The sequence below is a fragment of the Mastomys coucha genome, unplaced genomic scaffold, assembly GCF_008632895.1.
Source record: "Mastomys coucha isolate ucsf_1 unplaced genomic scaffold, UCSF_Mcou_1 pScaffold12, whole genome shotgun sequence".
Taxonomy (NCBI): Eukaryota; Metazoa; Chordata; class Mammalia; order Rodentia; family Muridae; genus Mastomys; species Mastomys coucha.
Genome location: NW_022196894.1, coordinates 23,084,078 through 23,111,905, shown reverse-complemented (window position 1 = coordinate 23,111,905; position 27,828 = coordinate 23,084,078). Strand labels below are relative to the sequence as shown.

The 27,828-nt window shown below is 39.4% G+C and overlaps 1 protein-coding gene across 4 annotated transcripts in view; it reads right to left on the bottom strand.

The window, feature by feature from the left end:
- The window catches only part of Tprg1 (tumor protein p63 regulated 1), a 142,553-nt gene that overhangs the window by 81,404 nt on the left and 33,321 nt on the right, over positions 1-27,828 (bottom strand). For 2 of the 4 annotated variants that reach the window (XM_031363546.1, XM_031363544.1), the window contains exons 2-3: positions 22,495-22,651; positions 12,718-12,809 (exon numbers count right to left, since the gene is read on the bottom strand). In XM_031363546.1, coding sequence (XP_031219406.1) covers positions 12,718-12,809; positions 22,495-22,566 — 164 coding nt within the window. In that variant the 5' untranslated portion in view covers positions 22,567-22,651. Of the gene's footprint in view, positions 1-12,717; positions 12,810-22,420; positions 22,652-27,828 lie in introns of all 4 variants that reach the window. The other 2 variants (XM_031363542.1, XM_031363543.1) reach the window with 1 other exon arrangement.

Sequence of the window (27,828 nt, the reverse complement as noted above, 5' to 3'; positions counted from 1 at the left end):
GTGTGTGCACGCGTGTTATGGTGTTATAGAGGTATTTGACATAGACGTTCTATACACAGCTGAGCACACACAGTAACTTATTCATAGCACAACTGGAGAGGCAGAAATCAGCAGCCTAGTCAGCAAATTCTAGGCTAGTAAGAGATAGTGTCTCCAAGGTGCATGTGCACACACACACACACACACACACACACACACACACACACACACTAAAAGCCACTGAAGTTTGTTTTGCTTTGTTTTTTTTTTTAAAAAAAAACATCTGGAAATGTTGAAAATAAGAGGCATACTAAGTTAAATATAAAAAGAATAGTGAAAACAAACAGCAAGACTAGACAAAATAGGAGACAGAATATTAGTAATTGAAGACAACACTAAGCAAGCATTCCATTCAGGAAACAACAACAAACAAAAATAGCTGGGCAGTAGTGGTGCACATCTTTAATCCCAGCACTTAGGAAGCAAATGCAGGTGCAGCTCTGTGAGTTCCAAGCTAGCCTGGTCTACAGAGTAATTTCTGGGCTAACCCTGTCTCAAAAATACTATACAAACCAAACCAAACCAAATTAAAAAATAACGAATAATCAAGCATGGTAATCAAGGTGAGACCTGGGAGAATGAAGCTGATAAATATGGTAGACCAAAGTCTCATGCAACAGTCAACTTTATTCAGAGCCTCAATTTATACTCTGAGGGTTAAGAAATGTCATATGAGTAAAGGTCTTATGAGTTCAAGCTGTATGAAATCACAAGGACAAGCCCCAAGTTCTTACATAGAGGAATAGAAGGGTCATCATTTAATTGAATAACAGTAGCAAGCAATAATGAACACTTTGAAGTAAAGCCTCTCAGATTCACTGCACCTGGGAGAAGCATGAAAACACATTGAAAGTTAGAATTAAGTGAAAAAGAAAACAAAATTTGTCAGAATCTTTTGATATGGGTAAAGAAGGAACTCTGTGTTTAAGTGTTTACATTTAAAAAAATCAGAAAATATTTTAATAATATACTTCCAGGTCTTCGATAACAAAAACAAGATAAATTCCAAACCTCTTGGTGAACAAGAATACATGATAAAGATCATAGTGGAGATTAATGAAATAAAGATGGAAAGAACAGTTCAAAGAATGAGGAAAACAGAGCTTGTTCTTCAAAAAGATAAAAGATACTGATATCTGGGAGTATTACCCCACACCTTTGATCCCAGCACTCTGGCAGCAGAAGAGGGCAGAACACTGAGTTCAAGACCACCCTTGTCTATATAGCAGACTAAGTCTGCCATGGCTACATAGTTAGTATCAAAAAACAAACAAACAAACAAAAAAAGATATCCACAAATAGTTACCCAAACTAACCAACTGAAGGACAGAAGACCCAAAGTAATGAAATTAAAATCAAGATGGGTTCATTGAAACAGACTCTAGTGAAATTTGAGGATCATGGTTCTGGTAGTCAGGGTTCTGTATAAGAACAGAATTTACAGAATGAATACACACACAGACACACAGATGGGGGGGAATTTATTTGAATGCCTTACAGGCTGTGACTCAGTTAGTCCAACAATAGCTGTTTGCCAAAAAGTGTCTAAGAATCCAGGCCACAACCCTGGAAGTCTCAGTTCATCTTCAGTATGTATGTGCTGGAATTCTGAAGGATTAAGCTCTAATACCAGCGAAGGGAGTGGACTTACAGTCAAGAGTGAGGACAAGCAGCCAAAGAGACAAAAACCTCCTTCCTCCATGTTTATATAGGGGCCAGAAGGTGTGACCCAGATTAAGGAGGAGGCTTCCTACTTCAGATGATTCAATTAAAAAAGAAAATCCCTCACAGGTATACTCAGACACTTGGGTTTTAGTTAACCTTATATGTATAGTCAAGTTGACACTGCTGAGTTCGATTTGCTATTATTTCAGGAATTTTTGCATTTGTATTTGATGAGGAATGTTATGGGGTTTTTTTTCTCCTTATTTTTATCATCTTTGTCAGATTTGGGGCCATTGTTTCAGGTTTGCTTCATAAAATTCTTGGAAGGTGTTTTCTTCTCATATTTTCTGGGAAGATAACTTTGTTTTCACCTTTCAGTGTGAACAATTAGTAGAATTCTCTGGTGACGACATATGGACCTAGACATTTTTTTTATGGAGTAGGTTTCTAAAAAAATTAAATTTCTTAATGATTATATTACCCAAATGTAACCCTCCTGCTTGAGGGCTGATTCTTCAGACCCTGCCTGCCTCTCATAACCACACCTCTCTGCCCACCTCCTCTATTTGCCATACCTCTCTCCTGGTTCCAGTTACATCAGATGTCCTGCCTCCAGAGACTGAATAATGAGTTGCTGATTGGACCAGCATGCTGATGAACTTGGGAGAGGGGTTTTGCCTTACTTTTGCTACCTGGTTTCACTTTTGTAAGTCAGATGATTAAATGAAAGATGGCTGAGTGATCACACTTCCGTGTCATCTAATTTTAAAGAAACTTCCACGTGGATTAAGGTAATGATATGGCTTGCCAGGTCCCTGACTCCATATTCCAGAAAACCCATTCTTATTGTTGCCGCTGGTCAGTAACAGGTGGCTCCCAAACGTGGGGATGGATTGGAGAAGAAAGGGGAAGAGATCTCTTAAATAAATATTAAGGATGGTCAGCAACAGCCAAAGTTCTTCTTTTGTGTTCATTGAGTATTTGTGGTGTGAGTGTGTGTGTTTGTGTGTGTGTGTGTGCATGCACGCTCTCATGTGTTTAAAACTAGAAATATAAGTTCTTAAACTTTCATGATAGAGCAGTAAGCTGGGATTCCTTGCCATTTCCTTTGATGTTTGCAAGCTCTGTAATGGCACACCATCATGCCCTGCCCCTCCCACCTGTTCATCCCCCTCCCCCCACTTTTCCCCTTCAGTGATGGAGTTGGTAAAAACTTAGCACAGTATCTCTTTTATTTGTCATTTTAGTAGAAATTGTCAGTTTGATAGATCCTTCCAGAAGCCCCACCTTTTGTTTCATCAATTCTCTCTATTGTTTTTATAACTTGATTTCAGCTGCTGTCTTCTAGCTTGGCATTTTCTCTTCTTCTTCCTCGTAGATTTCTTTGATGTAGAAGCTTATTTCACTTTTCCTTTGTACCCAAGTACTCTTTGTGGCGATTTCACATCATCCCACACCTAAGGTCCACACTGTGTTTCCCATCAGTGCACTGCACTGGTGACTCCAAAGTACATTAGTTAGCTTCCAATAACTCAAATATTGTCCTGGACATCTTTCTGATCTTGGTTTCTCCTCTAACTAGATTTTATTTCTTTTGAATTAGGTCACATTTCTTTTGTGGCTCAAGATTTGGTGCACCAGAGCATGTGCTGTGTGTATTCTTGAAAAGTATGCATCTTCTTCTCTCAGATTGAGTGGTCTATAAAGTGTTGATTAGGTTGTGATCACTGTTGGTTGTCATGTGGTTCTAAATCTTTCGAATTTTCTGTACAGTTACATCAACTGTTGAGATCTCCAACTGTACTTCTGGATCTGTCCCTGCTTTCAGTTCTACCAATTATTATTTCACATTCTCAGTTCTGCTGTTTGCTCCACACACATTTAGATAGATATGTCTTCTTACTAGATCGGATGTATTCACTACCCATTATAACCCTCTTTGCCTGGTCATTTTCTTTACTTAGAACTCCAAGTTTTAATATATCTATATCTATATCTATATCTATATTTATATCTATATCTATATCTATCTATCTATCTATCTGTCTGTCTACATATATATAATATGTATATACACACACTAAATCAAACACATATACATATGTACTAAATCTTGGAAGGTATTGTATTATATTGTATTGTATTGTATTTTATTGTATTGTGTTGTTTTTGTTTGTTTGTTTGTTTGTTTTTTAACATTGCTTTCTCTTCCTTCACCCATCCTATCTTTCCTATGACAGGACATTTGTAACAACTGACAGAGCCAGTGAAATGCAGATAACGCTTCCAGAACACTACTTGTGAATCAGGCAGTATTTTAACACAGAAGAAACAAGGATACTTTTAAAAATAAAAATTGGAATATCTCATAAGTATTAACAACTTCAATATTAAGATTGAAAATGTACACTTTTTTAAAGGAAACTTGTGTTGGATGGTTTTCTAAATAATCAAAATTGAGGTTAAATAACTTAATTATTAGGCTATTATTTCTAGAGCCAAATATCTTCCTGGTCATGCCAACACCCTATTTGATAACATTTGGAATAAAAATACCTGTAATGATCATGAATGAAAGAAACATACTAGCAAACTACACATCAAAAAGCTCTGAATAATAATGTTATGTTTTCATTAGGAAGAATTATCACAACTGGTGTTAAAGATCCAAGGGGGGGGGGTCACAGAACACTTTGTATGAAGAGATGTATAATTGACTTTCCTAAGTAGATAAGAGATGACTTAACTCACTCTTGCTTCAAGGAAATGGGGAGGGAACAGTTAGAGAGTGGGGACACTCAAGGCTCATTCAATCCTGGGAGCATACATCCTGTGTGCAGGGCGGAAGTGGCTTCTGGCTAGCCAGTGTGTACCTCCATAAGAGAGGTTAGTTCACCTGGTTAGACAAGTCTTCAGAACTCTTGCTCTCTGCTTCCTTCCTATTTTTCCGGCTTGCTCAGGCTCTCTCAATATGGTGCAGCCTAACCTAGACATGGAGCTGATCATGAGTTCCAGAGCCTACCTCTGTACTTCACTCATGTTCTCCCCATGAGCTGGAATAATGCTCCTTTATTTCCTGTCATTTCTTTTTTTACTCTTTACTCCTTCTTCAATCTTACCCATTCCCTTTACTCAGAACAGTGATCTCCAGTGAATTGTCATAGAATCATGTGTGGGACAGATACTAGTGTTTGTCGTATTCTGGTGTGACTTCATCATCTGGCCTTCTCTCTCAAAAGACTGAGGGTACTGACAAACTGGAAAGTGCCACTGGTTTTCAGCACTTAGGGAAGAATCTGAATTATGAAATGGGCTCAGCAAATACATAAACAGATGCATGAATAAGAGACTATAAGTAAATATTAATAAAAATAGAACTATAATGTGGGACATAACCTGAAACAAAAGTTATGGGAATTGCTAAACAGATTCAGATAATGCAATCCTTGAAATGACCTTTGTAACATCTTGATTTTATAGATGATAAAACTGAGACCCAGGAAACATAAGAGACGTGTACAACCATGTAGAATAGCTAGGTAGTAACTGAGCCAGTCATTTAGACACATGAGATTTCTTTTACCTCTTGGCTCTTTTCTGAGTTCTCCCTAATTGGTTGCAGTCATGGGAATACAAGCACTTCCAAGTACAATTGTGACTGCAGTAACTAAATGCTCTCACTGTCCTATAATGCAGGTCACTTGGGGAACATTAGCTCTCTGGATGAGGTTGCCACCATGGAGAATTTATGGAGAAAAGCAATGTGTTTAATTAAGTGGCTGATGAAAACACCCACCAGGACAAATGGATTCTGGCAACAGAGGTCCTTTTGTGACTGCCAGAGTCCTGCCACAGGTCATTAAGATCTTGATAGATTTGAAGCGCTTTTCAGCTTCGTTGCTTTCACCCAAAGACAAGGCAAATCTTCTGGGGCTTTAGTTGCTGTGAAGGCCCAGAGATTTGGAGACAGTGCCCTAATAGTATCTGTGGAGGACTCTATCAGAATTGAATTAGATGGGTTCTGGGCCATACCATGTAGCGTTCAATACACCGAGCTTGAACAACAATGCATCAAAGCACTGTCTACACAGTGCTCACAGTGAGTGGAGCTATGTAATAGAAAGTGAGTACAGGATAGGGGATGAGATTATTTTGGTTAAATTAATATGAGACTGTTCTATGGATCTACTGGGTCTCAGAAGGAAAGTGTCTTAGGATTTCCGTTGTTGGGATGAAACACCAAGACCAATATGCAAGTTGCAGATGAAAGGGTTTATTCTGCTTATACTTCCATATTGATACTCATCATCAAAAAAAAAAAAAAGTCAGGACAGGAACTCAGGAACAGGGCAGAGACCTGGAGGCAGGAGCTGAGGAAGAATTCATGGAGGGGTGCTGCTTACTGGCATGCTCATGACTTGCTGAACCTGCTTTCTTATAAAACCCAGGGTCACCAGCCAAGGAATGTCTCTGTCATAATGGGCTAGGCCTTCCCCATCAATCACTGATTAAGAAAATTCTCTATGGGTTGGTCCACAGCCCAATCTTATGGAGACATGTTCTCAACTGAGATTCCCTCCTCTCTCAGATGACTACAGTTTGCATCAAGTTGACATAAGTCTAACTAGCACAGACAGCAAAAAGTATGGATTACCGCAAGGAGAGGAAACCAGGTAAGCACAAGCACAAGGCCAAAGCATAGCATCAGGAATTTCAGAAGACGTGAAAACTGACAGAATTTCTAAAAGGGGGATAATAGTAAATATGGTTGGAGTGAGGACATGACTCACTGACTTCTCGAGTACAAGAGAAGCAATAAGAGCCCTTGGAAGCTCATGAATGAAGAGCATAAGAGTGACAGAGGCAGATGCTTCTCAGATTTAGTGTGTATAGGAATCCTGTAATAATGAACGTCCTGGTTTAGCTCTGAGGTAGGCCCAAGAGTCAGCATAGCTACCAAGCTTCAGGTGATGCACGTTCTTCTGACCTCTGGACCACAGATTTGGCAATAGGCATCTAAAGTGTATTCCAGTGTACAGAAAGTGAATTGAGCTAGGCAGAAGCAGCAGCTTAGCATCTTAAGGTAACTGACACAGCCTTTATAGCCTTTAGTTCCTTGTGATTATAAAGGATTAGAAATTGACAATTTCCAGTTTTCTGGTCTTTTTTCCCTTTTAATTATTGTTAACTGTATTTTCCATTATGGAGCTGTTTTGTAATCCTTATAACATAATTAGACTGTGACAAGATGGAAGTGTGGCTGGCTTTGGTCCATCAGCTTCACTCATCAGCCCCTCCAAGCATTTGATTATTTTAGCTGTTTCTGAGCAAAGACTAAATAAAGTCAAATGAACAGCCCACAGAGAGAATGGTCTGGGGAGGGAAAGAGGAAGGTCTCTAATCCTTTGAACCTCTTCCCGCAAACAAAAGCCAATCAACAAAGAGCTCAGACACAAGCACAAAGATCATTTAACCAATTTAAACCACAGCAATCTCTGTGTCAGGAGAGTGAGAAATCACAAAAGGCCCCAGGAGCACTGTAATGGAAAGACAACAAGGCTGGGAGAAAAAAGTCACCAAGTTAGGCTTTCCTCTGACCTTTAATAAGTGGCTGCCTTTGAACAGGTCATTTAATCTCTGGGTTTCTTCATCCATAAAATAAAGCCAGCAGCTTGCACCGTCCTGCCCTTGTAGGCTGTTTGAGAAGAGCAGGTGAGAAAGACTCTGCATGCACTGCAGCTTTGTGCATAGGTGTGGCCCTGAGTCAACTGTTGGGAAAACAGGACGCCAGCTCACTCATTTTCAGAGTATCCCTGTCTCCATATCTTTGTTTATTTATTTAAAGTTCTTTGTTTTTGGTGTGTGTGTGTGTGTGTGTGTGTGTGTGTGTGTGTGTGTGTGTGTGTGTGTGTGTTTAGGAGGTCAAAGGACAACTTACAGGTGTTGGTTACCTACCATGCGATTTCTTGGATTTGAACTCATGGTGAAAGGCTTTGCAGCAGGCACCTTACTTACTGAGCCATCTCAATGGCCGGGCCTTTGTTTTATTTAAGGATCTGGGGGAACCAGTCTGAGAAAACTTTCTAAGTCAGCAGAGATGACCTGCATACTTGCACTTATCCCACCGAAGCCAAGAAACAGGATTTTCATTACTTTAGCCATGTTCTATGGGAGGAGTCATGATGGGCTCTTGAGATGTCACATATAAAAGAAGTGGTCCCTTCTATCATGCGGCTTCAAAACAAACCCAAGGTATACATGGAGAGTATTTTAGCCCAACTGATGGCAGAATGACCCTTAACTTCACTACTATAACTCTAGGTATCTCAGTTAGGGTTTTATTACTGTGAAGAGACACCATGACCATGGCAACTCTTATAAAGAAAAACATTTAATTGGGGCTGGCTTACAGTTCAGAGATTTAGTCCATTATTGGTGTGGCAAGAAATATAGTGGTATGCAGACATGGTGCTAGAGGAGGTGAGCATTCTACATTTTGATCAGCAGGCAGCAGAAGGAGACTGAGGCACAAGGGACAGACTTAAGCTTTAAAGACCTCAAAGCCCGCCCCCAAAGTGACACACTTCCTTCAACAAGGACACGCCTACTCCAAAAAAGCCATACTTTCTGATAGTGTCACTCACTCCCTATGGGCCAAGCATTCACATACTTGAGTCTATGTGTGCCATACTTATTCAAAGCACCACACTAGGGTCCTCCTCTGAGCCTGGACATCTCATCTCACACAGGTGCATCCCTTTTAGGTTGTTACTGTGAAGCATTCACAAGGAAGAACACTTTAAAATGCTGTAGAAATGTTCCTAATTGGTTTAATCAAACAGCATGGTGCTTCAATGCCTTTCCTGTCAAAGTCTTTCTCCACCAGAATCTTTGGCTCAGTGCTTTGATTTTAAAGAATAATAATAGGCATCTAACTCTGTGTTGTACCCCACTGGCCGTTTAGAAAAAAAATGGTTAAATAAAACCTAAAACAAAACAAAAAGGGCAAAACAAACAAACAAACAAACAAAAAACCTAGCAACTTTCAAAAACTACATAATCTCTAGGAACAATACTGGTAAACTGCTGAAATCAGTAGCATTTAGAGATAACCAAAACTACATGGATTAAATCATTTCAGTGGCAAGTGCAAAGACAGTATGTACCATAATTCAAGCTACATTTTAAATATTCAATTAAACATAACAATTAAAGTATAGCCATCGTTAGCAAAATGCATGAAGACTGGCTAGACTAATATATTACAAAAAAAAATAACAGTGGTTGTGTTTCTTTCACAAAATTAGATTTCTAATGGACTGAACAACATATGGAACCAAATCCATTAGCTTAGAAAAAAGATTAGGTCAGGTACAGTAGTGTATACCTGTCATTCCAGATCTCTGAAAGTAGAGGCAAGAGGATTAAAATAAAGTTAGCAGTTCTCCTGTCTTTATTTTACTACAACAATAATAGTATTATTACTGTTTCACGTTTATCCTTGGCTACATATAAGTCCCTGTTGCAAACACATAAAAATGTAAAAAGGAAACCTCATTGTGTTTGTGCAGCTGCTGTGACAAAAACTATAAAACAGGATCCACACCCAAGCTTTCTTCTGTTCCATTTTCACTCATTCGTTTCTGACAGTAGAGCAGTGCTTTAACTCCACATGTTTTCTACTCTCTGTGAGCCAGACACAGGAACTTCATGAAATTTCATATATTAATCATACCAAAGTCCTGAGATAGAAACTGGGTTGTTTAGGGCAAAAGCAGGTAATGAAAACACACTCTAAATGTTTTCGCTGATGTGAAGAGCAAGAATCGCTTGGGCCCCGTCACTAGTAGCGGGTCTTCTCACTTCAGAATGAGAACAGTCTCTTCCACCCATGTGTGTGGAGGAAGGAGCCCATCTCCTCTGACCCTCACATCACTGTAGACATAAGCACTGGACTGAAGAGACTCTACTGCCATCGAGCCACACTACCTGACACTCCACAGAGTGTCAAGATGTTCATGGTGTTGAACGCTTAATGGAACTCTTCTAAAAGTAAGCACACAAGTTTTTAAAATATCCTTTTTTTTTTTTTAACAAGGGCCAAGAAGGAGAAGAGGAAGAAACATTGAAATAAACATCATGTTTTCTTTGCAACTATGTAACCATAAAAATCCCCTTAAAAAAGGATGGCCGTGAGCCTGCATCCTAACAGTCTGTCTCAAGTGCTTGGGATATTTTAGCAAACTGTGATTTAAGGGCAGTTTATGGCTCCCTCACCAGTTCACCCTCCCAGCTTCTCTAGCCATTGTCTATATCCACTTCCCAAATGTTTTCAACTCATTTTTTCTAGTATTACTGAATACTATATTCATATCAGTTTAGATTATGAATCTAATCATAGAGATTCAGCAGAATTAATATGGAAGACAGCTCTACTAACATGTTTTTATTCCCTTTGCTTTATATAGAAGCCTTGCTACAAGAAACAGCCAAGCTAGGCTCACTCTCAATACTTAAGAGAATGTTTGGACGCATATGTAGAATGACTTATGCAACCTTTCTTTGTACACCCCATACCTCCCCTTTCCCTCAAATTTGTCCTTAGTTCTCTGAGTTACCATTTATGAAAAGGAAAAGTAGTAGATGATTAACGACAATCCTTGTAGGATGATCTAATGGAGCTGTGGGCTGGCTTCCTCTAGTGTGTCTTACAGAATGTGCCTTCAATAGAGTAAGACTATATTGCCTTTTAAACAGTGACTCAGTCAATCTGTCATTTTTCTAGAACCAAACCTGGAGTTATTGATTACTTTTCTTACAGGTAATGAAGTGTAAAGCCCAGCTGGGTCAGGTATCAGTTTCTCCTCTCAATTCCAAATGCATCCTTCAGTAAAAGCCCTGGAATAAACAATGTTGTTCTTCTCCTCCGCAGTGGTAACATGTCAATCTTCAGTGATAGTGGGCAAGGCAGACTATTATAGGGTACAGGAGGAAGGTTTCTTACCTGCCAGCATAGTTAAGGTGGGAGAGAAAAAGGGAAGACTGGCTCAGCCACAAGTCCAGAACAGGCCTGGCAAACTCGCAGCTTCCACCTTCAAAACATTTCTAAAATTAAACTTTTCCATTTATTACCAGAAATGGCAACCTCTATCAATTGAATGGCAGACTAATATTCCATTAGTTTTTATATGTTATCATGACGCCATTGCTTTGGGCAGGGCCAACTTCAGTTTTATTTCTGTACTGTTAACATGTTTTCCATCACTGCCTTAAGTTTAGACAGTCTACAAAGTAATAGACTATGAAATTAATTTATGGTCTGTGGTGTTTTTCAATTTTGGAAATATTGGTATAAATATTGTTGTGATGCTGAATTCAAGCTCTCTGTGATCTACATGCTTATCTTTCCTAACCAAAGCAGACTGATCATTTTATGTGTCAAACAGAGGCTTTCCGTTTGAATGAGGGATGAGGAAGAGAAACGAATCATAGATTTGTCCAAATGAAATAGGGAGAATTTCAAATCATAGGCTTTCCTTTTCATAAATGGTAACTCAGAGATTATAGAGATAGGTAGGATATAAGTGAACCAAGGAGAAAGTGGAAGGATGATGGAGGCAAGAAGAAGAAAAAGCAGGAGGAGGGACAGAGGAGCAGAGGAGGAGGAGCAGAGAAGGAGGAGCAGAAGAGGAGGAGCAGAGGAGTTGGAATAGAGGAGGAGGAGCAGAGGAGGAGGAGCAGAGGAGGAAGAGCAGAAGAGGAGGAGCAGAGGAGGAGGAGCAGAGGAAGAGGAGCAGAGGAGGAGCAGAGGAGTTGGAATAGAGGAGGAGGAGCAGAGGAGGAAGAGCAGAGGAGGAGGAGCAGAGGAGGAGGAGCAGAGGAAGAGAAGGAGCAGAGGAAGAGAATTCACGAAGAATTTTACAGTAACATCTCATTTTGTCCTCTCAAAATCACCTCAGTCTCATCTTAGACGTAAAGAAACCAAGAGTAAAAAGTAACAACAAAAAAAATGACAGTTATGAAGTCTCCTTTCATTCAGATCTGAGATGTTTGAATGAGTGGTATAAAATGTAAATCAGGAAGGTCTGATTCTCTTTCCTGCTTGTTGAGGACTCCATTTTGCCAACCTGGATGGTTAAGCAGTCAAGGTTTCCTTCTGGAAACTCATCCATAGAAGCTGCCCTGCTCCAGAGGAAAACTCTACACTTCTCCTTCTGTAGGGATCACTGGGTTACTGGAACTCACATCCATTCCCCAGCTTGAAGACAGTATTCACTGAACCCATCGAGAACCGAGGTAGATATTTGAAGCACACTTCCACACAACGTTACGGGTTCTGTAGTAGCCAAGCACCCTCGTTTCCCTTTTAATATGTATCTCTGGGGGTGTGAAGTGTCACAGGCAGTGCAATTTCTAGGAGGGTTAGAAAGGTAATTGTTGCTATAGTAGTATTCACAAGGGAACTCTATCTGCCAAGGGAAGTCTTAAGGCTAATGGATGGTGTGTTACATGAGCAGTAGAGGCTGTATGCTCTTGTTATGTTTGCTTGGTTCTTATCCTAACTTTCAGCAGTGGCCGCCTTCCCTATGCTACCTGATTTCCCTAGTATCACAGTCCATACTCTGCAAAGAATATAGACTATATAGTGGACTGCATCTGTACCTTTTTTACTCTTCTCCTCTGTGCCTAGAAGGATGTCAAGTGTAGTTACAGAGAGCATGCTTATGATGAGAAAGATCAGAGCTGGACACCTAGGCAGCTACTCCCATTATTCTTGAAAGCAATGACACAGACCTGAGCCATGGCTGCCATGTCTGGGTGGAAGGACCAGTCCAGAAAGATGGAGTCAAATCCATCCATCCTCTCAACCAGCCAAGGAAAAATCGATCTCCAGTTGGAAATGTTAAGAAATCACCACATTTAAAACCCAGGGGAGCTCCAATGACATGCCCTTCTCTTCTGTTCCAGTGATTTCACCTATTTCCACTTCCCTTCACACAGCCACATACTCACTCTGTCAGGAGCCAGAAGCCTTGAACGGTCTCTCCAGAAGTCTGTACTATGTGGCCTTTCAAGTCTTCCACAGCAGTCTCAATGGCCCCTGGCTGAGGGGAAGAGGAAATCATTTCACTTAGAGAAGACCAAACACATTCTGCAATTAGGATTCCTTAAAAATGGCCACACCTCCTCCTCCACATCCTCCAGGAGACTAAGTATGGTTCTTGTATTTGCATATTCTGGTCCCTGCCTGGCAGAGAACTTGGTCTTGAACTCTATGTTTTACTGTTAGCTCTTTTATCCTGGCCAAAAGAATTCCAAGTCCTATCTTCTCAAATCCTATGTTTTCTCACTAAAATCAAAATAGCCCTTTATAGAGGAACACTCCTTCCAGGGAAATAAGTTTATTGGGAAGACACACACATACACACACACAATTTAAATAATATATATTAGTTAATATGTAAGACTATATATATATATATATATATATATATATATATTTCCAAATTATGTTGGTATAATGCAAAATGTAACTTCCTGAACTTCAGTGTTGCTGACTCAGTATCTCAACTCTCTCTCTCTCTCTCTCTCTCTCTCTCTCTCTCTCTCTCTCTCTCTCCCCTCACCCCAGTTTCTTAACTTTGGCAAAGCAAGCGTTCCTACTATTGTGCCTCGTTCAATGCAGAAACTGGTTGACATCTGTTCTAGTAAGGTCATGCCTTTCCTAGTTCAATGATTCTTAAACTTCAGTGTACATAAGAGCCATGTTGAGACATTTTTAAGATGTATCTTACTCAGTTTCTGATTCACTCAGCATGGGTCAGGACCGAAGACTGCATTTCTACCATGTGATAGTGTTCGTATGAAGACTGTTTTTGAGACAATACACTTCATCTACTTATACTCATGACAAGCAATGCTCTCTAAGTGGTTATTCTCAATGCTTTACTGTATACCAGAATCATCAGGCAGCTTCAAAAAAACAAAAATCCTAACCCAAGATACATACAAGTCAATTATATCAGAAACTCAGTGGATAGGTACATAAGTACATCTGGAATTTTTAAGGATATAGATTCTCTTATAGAGGAATCTAGATAAGAAAAGACTGACGGTACCTCAGATGAACTATGTGTAAATGGTGCAGAGTTTGAGATTTATGCCCACACCAGCTCCCTGGTTAGTTTTGTTCAGCCCAAGCCATCCACAAAAGGACGGTATCCCTGAAATAAAGTGAGTTGTGAGAGTAGTCAATAATTAGCTTTCTGCAGTATTAACTCGATACTTGGCTTTCATGACTAACTAACACTTTGGAGCCACTGTGACGACCATAATACCTTCTAAATCTCTTCAAGGAAGGAAATGTGACACTAACTTTTATAGTCCAAGACCCTGATTACATCATTTTAGCTACTTATTTCTTTAGTTGAAGAGTCAGCCACTGGACTCAATGTTTTTTCCCCTTGTGTCATTGTCTGCGGTTGATTGAAGGCTGGTCAGAAAGCTAATATTGGCACTCCATGCTTACTGAAGGCCATGTGTCATAAAATCAGCAACTTCTGGGGTTTCAGTCAAAATGCCTAGCACCTGCTGCCAGACAAGTCTATGCGGATGTCACTCATTTCCAGTGACACTGCAGGCAGGCAGGCAGTCTACCCCAGAGGGGAATTCCTGTAATCTGGCTAGTCTCAGTTCTCTCAAGCTTATTTCCCTGGGAGGCATTTTGACTCTCCCGAGCACACTTTTCCAAGTCTTCTGAAGTATAATGTGCTCTTTGATGAGTCAACATTGGTATTTCTCAAACAATTTCTTTACATAATTTTATCCTCACAAATATAACTCACTTGTGAAACTAATACTTTTCAGAAAAAAAAGCAGATAGAATTGGAAAGTAATTAAATAACCCTAAAATAAGCATTTGTTGAATGTTTTTATGCCAAGAAGTCCCCCAAAATATGTGAAGATGAACATAATAATGTATAAAATTTAAAGCCTTAGTATCTTCCATACCAAAACCAATTGCTAAATCTACCCAAATGAAAAATAATCTATATTTAATCCAGATATACTTCCATGAATTTATACTTCAGAGATTCTTGCACATACACAAAGTGGCATGGGTGAAGGACTCGCTGCAGCCTTGTTTGTAGACAATAATAAACGGGCATCAAGAAGCAGAAACTGACCAAGAGGGTGCTCTACTATGGATATGTTTGGATAATCTAATATAATGAAAGCTTAGGAATAATTAAGTATATTGATAAATGAAACAAAAAAGCAGGAAAGGATTAGGTAGGCCCCCTTCCTTATACAGAACTGTGTTGAGTAAATACATTCTTGTTTGGTGACACACAGCTAAAGTCACCATAAAAAGGTCTATGAAAAATTTTGATGTTGGTTTCCTCAGATGGGAAAACATGAGATGGAACTAGAACATGCAAGTGATGCTTTCCTATCCACCTCATTTATGGAATACTTTGATGCTCTCAACAGCCCTGTCAATATTCTCATTATCTGTACCACTATTTTTTTTTCAATATGAACATTGTTCTGGCTCTTTGAAAATATAGAGCTGTGCTTCCTTCTCTTTTAGTATTGCTAGTTAATTGATATAATTTTTTTTACTGTTTTAAGATAAATATATTTGAATCTGATAATTTAAAATAAAAAAATTTAAAAATACATATGTACTAAGGTCTAATCTCAATAATCCTTATGGCTATCTAGAATCCATGGTAAGTTGTCTTGGCACTCTTCATTAGTTGATTCATTTGCTAGATTGCTCTGATATTCATTACTGTAACTGAACTATTGGGAGATACCTTGAGGTCCTGTACATTAACCAGTAACAAACACTGACTAATGAAAGGCTTTGCCTACATTCCCATTATTGATTATATTAAATAAAAGGAAAATGGTTGTACTAGAATTCAAGGATTAAGTGCTTAGTGTAATCAAGCACTCAGCTCTGAGAATGCATTCTAAGACAGACAGGAAACTATGATCAAGTGCATCATCTCACACAACAAAGTGACTCTACTGTCTCTTTCATTTTATCCCTGAGTAGTTCCAGGCAAAGCAAACCCTCTTGGGAAATTCCAGACATGCCTATTCGTTCCCTTGTATTTCCATGATCTAAACACGTCTCAGCCAATGCTGACTCAAACAATACCCTTGACTTTGTCAAGAGTTTCCATGCAATAAGCTCCCTATCCTCGCACAAAGCAGCAGCTGTTCAGGAAGGACTACTCTTAGAGACTCTGGCTCTCGTGCTTCTTCTGTAGCTACTATGATGGCTAGATAGAAACCATTTTGCAATGCACACATTAATAATAAAATTAGCTTGAAATCAGCCATAATGTGTAAAGGCCAAGCACATTTTTATTTCCTTGAAAAAAAATGATGAAATTTCACCTCATCACAGCACTCCCGTGGTTCTGCTCTCACAAAAGAATAAATCATCTTTATGACAGTCCTCAAGGAGTTTCAATACAATGGAAGCTGAACAACCTCTTGCCCAGTGAGATGTTTATTTTCTAAACTAAATGGAAGCTCACACAGGCAATAACAATAAAACTAATAAATGTATTTGTTCCTAATGTGAGGCCAAGTCACTAGGAACCCTCTAGCAGGAGAAGAGGAAAAGGGAGAGAGTATGAAAGGCAAATTAGTGTCATGGAAGCAATGACATCTCACTACACAATGGGAAGTCCTGAACCTGCTTATTAAAGTCTCGCTGCTCACAATAGAACACAGGCTATAAAAAGGCCATGGGGAACCATTAATTAAATATTAAAAGATCAAATAGTTTTAGTCCCATTAGTTTGTATGTAATTTACATTCTCTAGTATAAATTTAGAGATAATTCTCCATCTCGAATAGCTTTCAACTTTCTGATAAGGTATCTGCAAATACAGAGCCCTACAGGGAGTTTAAAAATATCTTTCTCCATGTGGGCTAAGCATTGTTCTTTTCATAAAAAGTTGCTTTTGAACATCAGTCTCCATAACTAAGATGATTATCATAATATACCTCAAGTTATTAGCCTTGAGGGATACTTTTGTTCAGAGAAGGCATGAGGCCCTTTTTAGATATGTCTAAGCAATAATAGCAGATACACTAAAACAAGAGAAAAGAGTTGCAAATGGATGGAGAGCAAGTGTTTTGGATTTTCATTGGGGTGACCTCTTATTCAGATCCCAAGGTGACAAGTTGTACAGTGGCAATATCAGGACTCCTGCATTGCAGGCATACTTCCCAGCCCTGGCATGATCCTAGGGATGCCGATTAACCATGGACAAGTAACATTTCCTTCAGGGACCTTAGGAAGTTGACTATTTCTCAGATTTCACTTTCTCTGAGAAAAATTCTCCTAAACTATGTCAGAAAGGCCTAGTTTTATAGATAATGGTAATGATCAGCAAACCACAAAGGCAGTTTAAGAGGTCAATAACTTATTTTATGACCTGGTGCTTTGGTATGTGATATAATATCTGATATTATGATGCTAAAATTTTCGCTTATTTGTCAAGATTTCCTAATTCCATGCCAATACTTTCTTTGAAAATCCCTCTTGAAACTCATAGCATTGGATTATTCTTCCCCTGGTGTCCTTGAGTATCAATTCCTGGCACCTGAAAATCTGTGCTATGTTATCACAGAAAACCAATGAATACCTTTCATTTCCAGATCAGTGATATAAACAGAAAATATTCTCAATATCTAGCTAAAGTTAAACACATTGTAGTACAGATCCTCTTGGTGAGATGCTGTGGTGCTAATAAAAAATGATGTCACGAAATAGTGTAGCCATGTGAAACAACATTTAGCATAGAAATTCTAATTGCATACAGAAATTTTATATATGAAAAACAAAACAGAAATGCATGCACAAGTGTGTAAGGGCCCATGTAGTTCACTTTTTAGTTAATATTGAACTGTGATATTACAGTGACTTTTATGTTGTATATCTACATTCTCTAATTTTTTATCAACAAACTACTTCTTGGGTGATAATCTTAAATTCTTCCAATAAAACCCTTCAGCAACAAATTCTTCCACTTACTCCCTCAGTGCTCTTCGTAATTTGCAAGACTTGAAATTCTTAGCCTGGGATATGCTGATTTGTGGGTGATTATGGCATGAAGTCATAGTACTATAAATAGGTAACTAGGAAACTAGTTCTAGCCCTAGCTTTTCTGTTTTGTACACTCTTGGGAAAAGTCAAATCTCACTCACTATTGTGTTACCAAGAAAGAGTAACTCGAGCAGCAAGCACACATCAGTATTGGCAGAACACTTACAGAAATGCAGAATCCAATTTGTTCGCCAGCTGGACCATGACATCTGAGATCTCACTTCAGATCTAAGAAGTCATCACGTTACAATGACTCTCACACATCTGAAACTTCAAGTGTTGTGATCTTACTTAATTATTCCTTGAGAAAGTCAACTAGCCTCCTCTTTACTGCCACGGACCCTTCTGTCAACAGTTATATCTCACCCTAGAGATCATGGTGAGTTCATAGGCACCTTGCTGCCATTTTTATGACTATTTTAAGAATTGTGAATGTAAGCAAAAATAAGAAAGAGGAAGTACTGAAAGTAACAATGTTCGAAATGTTTATAGATGTGTCATACACTCCATGAATATTGACAAAGTTAGCTCTTTTAAGGCTCAATGCAAAACTGGTGTTTTATTTATACTTTTCAGGTGAAGAAATTGAGATGCACATATGCATACATTCTCTCATGTAGTTTTAAAAATGTTTGTGGGATAATGTTCATTCCACAGTATATAGGGTAATCAAACAAAAATATCTGTGCTAAGTGTGGATTACTTCCCACTGAACTTTTGGTTAGGTGTTTCCCTGAAATCCACAAAACAACATGAGTTGTCGCCATTATTCTTGGTCACACACCAGAAATTGATGGTAAGACTATTTATTGCTAAAGGCATTGTACACTTTGGTCATGGGACATTATTTTGCATTGGATCAAGGCAATCAATAGCTCAGTGCTCTCAAAGCCCAGTCCCTAGCTGAGGAGTTATTGGCAGTTTCTGGCTGTTATAAGAGGGAGAGTCTTCTTCAGCAATGTGGCCCATGGTTGCCCATGTCCCTTTGTATGTTACTCTCTCTATATATACAGGCAGCATTAACCAAACTCAGTGGGTTATAAAAATAGAAGAAAATGGAGGAGGAGAAAAAGAAGGAGAGGAGGAGAAAGAGGCCATGACATGTTATGGGGTATATATAGGGGTCTTGGAGGATTTGGAGGGAGAGTCCGAGAGTTGATATAATCTAAATATTCATTGTACTTGTGTATGAAATTACAAAAGAATAAATTAAGAAACTTATAAATTGTGGCTGCTTGTATTATTTTAATTTGGGTCCCTGCATGTAAGATACTGAGGAACCCTGCCCCAAATTGGTTCTGATAGGTAAATAAAGATGCTGGCAGCCAATGACTGGGCAGTACAGATAGAGGTGGGAACTTAGGATTTTCATGGGCTTGGAACCAAGAAGGAAGAGGAGAAAGGAGAAAGAAATCGGCCATGTTGGAGAAATAGAGGAAAGGTGCCACACCCGAGGAGGTTCAGGACAGAGATTATAGAGATCATGTAGGAGCCAAGGTATAGTGGCCCAAGAGAGCTGCACCATGGGCCCAGGGCAGCTAAGATGGAATATAGGATTTAGTAAGTAGTACCTCGGGAATATTGGAGAAGGTCAATTAGCCAGGTGGTGGTTAGGAAGTGGCCCAGTCACTAAGCTGATTAAGGCATATCAAAATATAAAAGCTGTGTGTGTGTGTGTCCTTTATTTGGGAACCCAGAACACCGGGAGTAGGGTATCAAGGAAGGTGCAGCTGCCAGGACCAATTTAAGTATTTACTTGGGTGCTACTATAATAAACTAATCAGCACTGGGAGGAAATGGATCATTTTGTCACAACTGCATCTTCATGTTCTCCCACACGTTCGTGCACACTTACTGCACACTCATATTTACACAACCTTCTGCACTCTGTTTATTGCTTGAAAGGGAGCAGAGAGTCCTTCACCCTCACAGGCCACAAAGCATCTCCACAGTGACTTAGTCCTGTTTAAGACAGTTGTCCTCAGAAGCTCTTGAGACCTTGGGCTTGTTTTCTATAGGTCTGATGAAGAGGATACCATCATGTAAAGATTTATACAAATTGTACCTTTTATCTATGAAGAGCAGTGGATGTGCACCACCTAGCTGAACTATGTGGCTCAGGTGACCTCACTCGCTTGAAATTTGTTCACTTTAAAAAGAAATGCTTATTTAGATCTCACATTTATGAGCATTTTGCCTACATGTAAATATACCATGTGAGTGCTTGCTACCTGTGGAAGCTGAAAGAAGATGTCTGATCCCCCGGAACTGTAGTTGCAGGTGGCTATGAGCCACCTTGTGGGTGTTGGGAAGCAACTCTGGATCTTCTGCAAAAGCAATAAGTGCTTTTAACTATGAAGCAATCTCTCTAGTCTCCTGTGTGCTTACTCCTACGACAAAGATAGTATGGTCTCTCCTGCCTGCTTCACTGTGTTGTACAGAGCCATGGTTCTTAAAGAGAAGCTGTAAATATCTAATGACACATGTAATAGCTTTGGGACTGTGCCAGTTCATCTAAGCAGGAACTATATGGTTTAGCTTCCCCTGTATGTTTCCAAATGGGAGTTAGGCACAGAGAAATTAATTTCAAAAGACAAACATGAAACCAATTGTTTTTCTTGCTGAAGATCAATTCAACTCACTATGCACTACAGCAGTTAAAGGGCAGCATAAATACCAACATCTCCTTTCATTGCAGTGTCTTCATCCTTAAGATAATCCTATCCCCAGTTCATTGGAAAAGGCATTAGCTTCTAAAAGTGACTTGCCATTAAGATTATGGTGATAGAGGTTGGTGGTAGAGGGGAGTTTTTCCTCATGAGTTCTACTTGTCAAGAGGAACACTTTCAGTTTTTTCACAATGGTGTTCCCTGTTCCTACTGTTGATAGACAACTGGTCAACCTCGGCCACCTTCAGGACTGCCATCAGAAGCAAAGCAAAGAGCTGTACATAGACTGTTGATCCTGCGTTCATAGCTGGACCAGGTCCAATCACCAGGCCCTTATTCTGAACCACAGCCTCGTACATCTCCATCAAACCATGACTTCATCCATATCTAGATCTTAAAACTCCAAAGGGTGCTTACATTTCCTTTTGCAGTTCCATCTCCACTTAACTTTGCATATTCAATAAAGTTCACATATTTTGGAAAACAGACCATATGCTTGACATATGCAAAAACACTCACACAAACACAGATAACATAGCACCTACCAAAGTGCCTTGCACATAGGAGTCTACGTGATGTTTAAACACACACATATGCATACACACTCACACATTCAGTTGCTTTAGTTTGAACTTTTTCTTAAATGAAAGTATATATTTAAAGTCACTAAACCAGGATACTCTCAGAGTTGTAAATCGTCTCAAATTCTTAACTTCCGCTTATTTATGATATTGAGCTGGAAAAGATATTTTGAAGGGCCAGAAAGATGAAGATAAATGTGGAACATAAATCAGAGAACCTTAGCATGATCTACAGAACTCCCCCACACACATACCACACACAAACACACACACACACACACACACACACACACACACAAAAATCTCAATACTGTGGGGCACATGTAGAACTCCAGCACTCTTGTTGTGAGGTGGGATGTAGAGATGAGAAAATTGGCCAGAAGCTTTCAAGCTAGCTAGTCTGGAGTATGCACCATAGTAGACGAAAACCCCACAAGAAAGTTCCTGTCTCAATAAAGTGGAAGGTGAGAATCAACTTCCAAATGTTTTCTCTTTCCTGATACACAAAAACACTCCCACACATGAAAGAAACAAGGAGAGACAGAGACAGAGACACACAGAAAGAGAAGTTTGTTTTTCAACAAAAAGGTGCCCATATATGCATGAAAATTGTGTTGTCATGGTTCACATTCTTGTCTTTTTCCTCCAATAGATTATAGCTCTTGTGTTAATAAGAACTTTGGAGGCCTGCAAAAGATCAGTAAGTATAAAAAACAATGAGCAAAGAAGTAATAAATCCATGAAGTACTTTCCACTAGATCCAAATGCTAGAAATGTATTATTGTAGCCTTTTACGTCTGTATACAAGCCTTGCCCATTTACTTTTCCAATGCTCAGGTAAGAACTCTGAGCCCCACACTGCAACTGCAGACAGAGTTTAGTTTCAAACCTTTGCTTCCGTGGTGAAACCAGCATCCAGCATCCATCCTGAGATTCAGCTCAGCCCCATCAGCACTTATATCTATGTCTTTCTAAAACAATGAGTTCATAGCTTTATCTTCTAGCTACTATATTACATGTTCTCTAGATAGTAAGCATTAATACCTCTTTGGCCAGATTTTGCATCCCTGCAGGAGTAAAGCCAAAACATATAAAGGCCACAGAAATTGTATCTTTCAGATGCTGTCTGAGAGATAAAAGTTGTTAGGTCTGGTTTGTCCGAAGTTTACAACCTTCATCCATACAATGGAAAAAAGGACAACTACATGAGGATCATGGTGACTATGAAAAGAGATTTATAAGACATGTAACCCTTGGCAAAATGCAGTACAGAGAGGGTGGTAAGATTTCAAAAGATATTTTGAATAGATTTGAAATCTTGATTTTACCCGTGTAACAAAGTACTTCCGTGAAACATAGGGCTGATGATAAGGATTGGGGTACAATGTCGCTTTAGTCATACTCTGCTGTCTTGAAATCCTCCTTGGTCCTGGGTCCTTGCCCAAATTCCCCTCCTTGGTGGACAAGTGGTCATTCTTGGAAGGTTGGTCCTCTTCCTCTTGCTTCAGAGACACTGGCTGGAATCCTTCAAAGCTCCCAATTGTTGACATTTTTTGAGCCTAAAAACAATGAAATAGTCTTTTCATTAAATGATAAAGCATGTCACCCATATCCTGGCTATGGAAAAACAGGTTGCAAGGAGCAAAAGATCTTCCCTATTTGGAAACAGTCATATTTTAATTGGACAGAGACACCAATGGAGAATGCAGTAGCACCATCATCTAAATGTAGGGCCTCTGCCAGGGGAGAGAAGTAGAGACTTTCAGGACTGAGAAAATGAGGCTGTGAATCACTCCATTTCCTCAACTTTAATACTGAACATAAACTGAATGTAGCATGAAATTACTGGCAGGTAATTCATCTTTGTGATTTCCTGGCATTCTTGTCTAAAACTCTACCTACCTGGTTTGTGATTAAGAGGGAAAAGCAATGAGAATGTATCTCCTGATCAGCTCCAGGGATTGGTATGAGAATGTGTGTGGCTTGAGTAAGGATGGCTCATAGTTTTGAATGCTTGGCCACCAGGGAGTAACATAACCTGAGAAGGATTAGGAGATGTGACTTTGTTGGAGTAGGTGTGGCTTTATGGGAGGAAGGGTCATTGGGGGCTGGGCTTTGATGTTTGAGAAATCCAAGCTAGGTCAGGTGCCTCTCTCTTCATTGTGCCTATGGATATGATGTAGAACCCTCAGCTACTTCCCCAGCACCGTATGTATCTGTGTGCTCCCATGCTGTCTACCATGATGAGAAGGAACTAGATCTCTGAGGCTGTAAGCTAAACTCCAATTAAATGCTTCCTCTTATAAGAGTTGTTATGGCCATGATGTCTCTTCACAGCATCAGAACACTGACTAATAGGATATAAGCCACCTGGAACTGTAATATTTTCAAAATCAAATGTTCCAATTCTAACATTTTATTTTAAGGAAACGGTTCAGAAAAATGCCCAAAGACACATACGCATACTTATAACCTTGTATTGCATTGTATAAGTTCTTTGATAACACCATTATGTCTAGTAGAGAAACACTATATATAATAAATAATAATATTAAGCATTCACACAATCTTGCATTTAATATAAAATAATTTAAATAAAACAAAGATTCTTCATTGGACAAATGAAATGAATGTCAAATACAGTGTAGCTCTTAACATATGAATGTATACTTTATTATAGAAAGATGTACAAAATGTATTTTTACTTTTATGGAAAAAGTAAGTTATTACACATGAATTATGTTACTCAGTTGTCTTAAAATCATCCATAGAGAAAAAAGGAAATTTTACACATGTATTTTCCTGTGTGTATATGTATACGAATGGCCACTATTTGAAACTGAAAAAATAAAATAAAATGTTAAAAGTAGTTCTATCTTCATAATGATGTTGTGAGTACCTCTCTCAATTCAATTTCTGTGTCCCTGAGGGCTAACAAAGTAATCATCCAGCATTTGAATAAAAACAACTTGATTTCTTTTTGTGAAGTGTCTTATTTGTTTTGCTTTGCTTTGTTTATAAAGCCAAAATAGAAGGCACATCCAGGCCTGTAAAAAGTCTGCCTGCTCAATCTAGTGATCTGTTTTCTAGCAAAGTAAGAAAGCCACATGGGGACATTTGCCTATGCCTAGGAACCCCGTCCAATCATCCAATCATCCCTACAGGAGGCCAGTTACTAATGGGTCCTGGAAGCAGGCTTTATGCCTAGGTTCACCATTAGGAGTGACGTCTTAGTCTCAGAGCTGTCTCTATCTTCTTAATCAACTAAAAAGCAGCTTTAATTCCATTTCCTCAGCTCCTGTGAAATGCCAGAAAGTGGGGTGGGGGAAGCCTAGTTTGCCAGCATATTTTCACCCTTTAAAATTGAGACAAACCAGAACATTCAAGAGAGGTAAAAATAGCATGATCACACAGTGTTGTAGAGAGCCCTTTCCTCCTAATTGAAATATTGTCTGTGGGAGGAAGGAGAGAAGCTCACACAGCCAAGGCTGAGGAAGCTCAGAAAGTTATAGGAGTCACAAGGCTCCTAGCCAAGGTTTTATAAGCAGGAACAACTGCTGGGGGAGGGGACCCTTCCAGTCAGCCAAGCAACTTTCAAGTTCTGCAGAGAGCTCAGGAAGGCACTTTCCTGCTAGGGTGGGCTTTGATGATGCAGCTGCCTTTGAGTCAACTATGCTCCTGTTAAGTAAAACCTGGCCTCTGCTACTGTAGGCAATCATCCCAATAAACTTCACTAAAGTGGTAGACTTGCACTGAATCGTTTATTTGGTCAGCTGTCTGTGCCCTATTGGAGGTAAATCGACTTTGTTCACATCTCTCCACCTAAAGTAATACACGTGCATTGCCTAAATCCAACTACTTTGGCATAAGATGATGCTTTGGCAGTTATGTCAGGGTGGTAGGAGTAAACAGAACCATCTTTGGCAACTGTGGATGTCACTTGAGGGGATTGAATTCAGTGGAAAATACAGTTGGTGAAATTTGTGGATTGCCTTACACAGCTCCCATTCCGTTTTGTCTTGGCTGATCCTCCCAACCCCAACCCGGCAGTCAGTCACAGTCTTGTTTACTCCCTACACATCGTTCTAAGGATACAGAGTAGGGGGGCACCACCTAAGGCATACTTGACAGGACTTATGGACATGCTTTGGGGTCCAGCTTGTCCACCATAGGACTTCTTTGACTATTCACATAATGTTTTAAAGGCTGGTACACAAAGACTGAAATTGGCCTTAGAGAATAAAAGGTATGGAGAGGCAGGAGAAAGGGGAAGAGAGGGAAGAAGGCAGGGAGGGAAGGAGAAGAGAGGAAGGGATAAAAAAAGGGAAGGAGGGAGAGAGGGGGTGAGGAACGGAGAGAAACAGACAGACAGAAAAAGACAGACCGAGACAGAAAGACAGAGAGACAGAGACAGAGAGAGACAGATAGACCAAGAGACAGAAGCACCCTTTGGCCTTGCTAGCAGTTCTGTACTCTATGCACGAGGGTTGGCACCTCATTTTCAGTGGGTGTTGGAAGGAGACACGTTTCCAAAGTTCTCATGAAGGAAGGTTTGTGTCACTGGGAAGGGAAGCCTGCTTCTGTATGTGTGCACTCTGTGAACACACTAACAACAGACATCTGCTCAAGGCTCCTGTGCCTGGAAAACAGAGGGAGGATTTAATTAGCACCACTTCCTCTCCCCCAGGCTGTCTTCTCTGGAAACACTTGGGGAAGGCAGCGCTCTGAGCTCTCTGTCTGAGATCCAGGAACTGAGGAGTCTCTCAGCTCCATTTGCATTCTTAAAGCCTTAAACCTTGGAAGCTCAGCCAGCCTTCTTGGGTGGAATTGGAATGCTCAGCAACCATCAGGGGATATCTCCAAGGTCAAGGAATAAAACTCTTCCACAGCCTAACCACTCAAGGTAGAAGAGGGCAGACTTCTATCTAAGCATCCCATTTGGTTCCTCAGTCCTGACTACTACCAAGTCAATAGAAAGTGCCCTCTCCTTCTGCTTAGCAACACTGTATACACTGAAGTAGTAAGAACACAGAAATCAACACCACTACCAGATCCTGCCTAAGTCAAAGGACCCATTGCTTCTGCGGGGCAAATTCTGCATGGCAATGCCATTTAGAACTGCATAGAATCATCATTCTGTGATGTGTCCTAATAGACTAATCTCAACCTTTACTGCTCTAGTAGATGCAGCACAATGTTATAGAGAGGTAAACACTCCCGGCTTAGAAAAAGCAACACGTGGCAACCACTGTTGATTAATCTTCTCATTCTGGGAATTTGTACAATGAACATCTCACCTAAGAAAGGAAGGTTTACAATATTGCTTGCTTATTCTGGGTGGAACTACTTAAACACCTAATAGTCAAAGGCATCTACCTACAGACACGAAAATTAAAACCTCAGAAGGTAGAGCAGCAGCATGAGAACAGAGAACATGGGCTCCAGAAAAAAAATCAAATGAAAAATGTAAAGCAGCCATTGGCCTTTGCCAAAAGATGATTCAGATTCATTGAAGGAGTGGGATTAGGAGAGATTTCTAAAGATTAAGTAATTTTACTGCTGTATATGTAACTAAAGTATATATATAGGAATAAATGCCAAGCAGTTTCCAAAGAACATGCTACTTTTCTTTTGGTTAGATAATAAAAGTTCTGAATCTCTCAGTTGTTAGAAAAAAATTAGAGCTAATTTTCACATATATATATATATATATATATATATATATACACACATGTATATATATATATGTGTGTGTACATATATATGTGTGTATATATATAACTTATGTAACTTATCTGCATATCATATATATACATATGTATATATATATATATGTGTGTGTGTGTGTGTACATATGTATGTATATGATATGCAGATAAGTTACTTCTATATCTCTGTCTAAGTATAACTGTCTCTATACAAAACTTCAATAATCCCTCTGTGGCTTTTTCTAGTATTTCAGGAACATGTAGGGCATAAATTGTAAGTAGAGGATTATTGTCTGCTCCAACTCTTTCATTTTGTAAACACTGGCACAGAACTGCTGAGATGAAGGATCACAACAGGAAGCCATGGCTCTCCTTTTCCTCATCTTCCACAACCCCATCTTCCACAGCCTGGTCTTTCTCAGCCCATCTTCTACAGCCCATCTTCCATGGTTCTGGTCTTCCACAGCCTCATCTTCAGATCTCCAGTTTTCTGTTTTTTCCTATTCTATAATAAGTAACATTTAGCCAAAGTTCAGAACTTGCCTGTCATGTATAGGGCTGAGGTTCCACAACCAAAGAAGAAGAACAAATCGGGAGGAGATAGAGAAGGAGTCCTTTAAAAAGGCATTGGCAAAATGAAGGCCTTGGCAAAATGGAGGCCCTCTGGCATCCATGGGATTGGAGACACAGCTCCATGAAACAGGACTCATCAGCAGTTTCTCCATAGTAAGTTATTGCTGTACCCTAAAGCCTTCCTTATTTCCCCAAATCAGGGTCCAGAGAGCTTTTAGGATCCTATAGCATGTTTTGCGTTCTTTTCAATAGCAAAAGAAAAATAATGTTTTATGGTAAAAACAATGCTTTGAATTTTTTTGTCATATCAGAAAAAAAAGTAAAATGTGTAACATACCCAAAACCTTCTATACATAAGAGAAAAAAATTAAAAAAATTGAAATATTTGAAGTTATAGGCTCATAATTTTTTAAATTTAACTATTTTCTTATTTTATGCACATGTGTGTATCATTG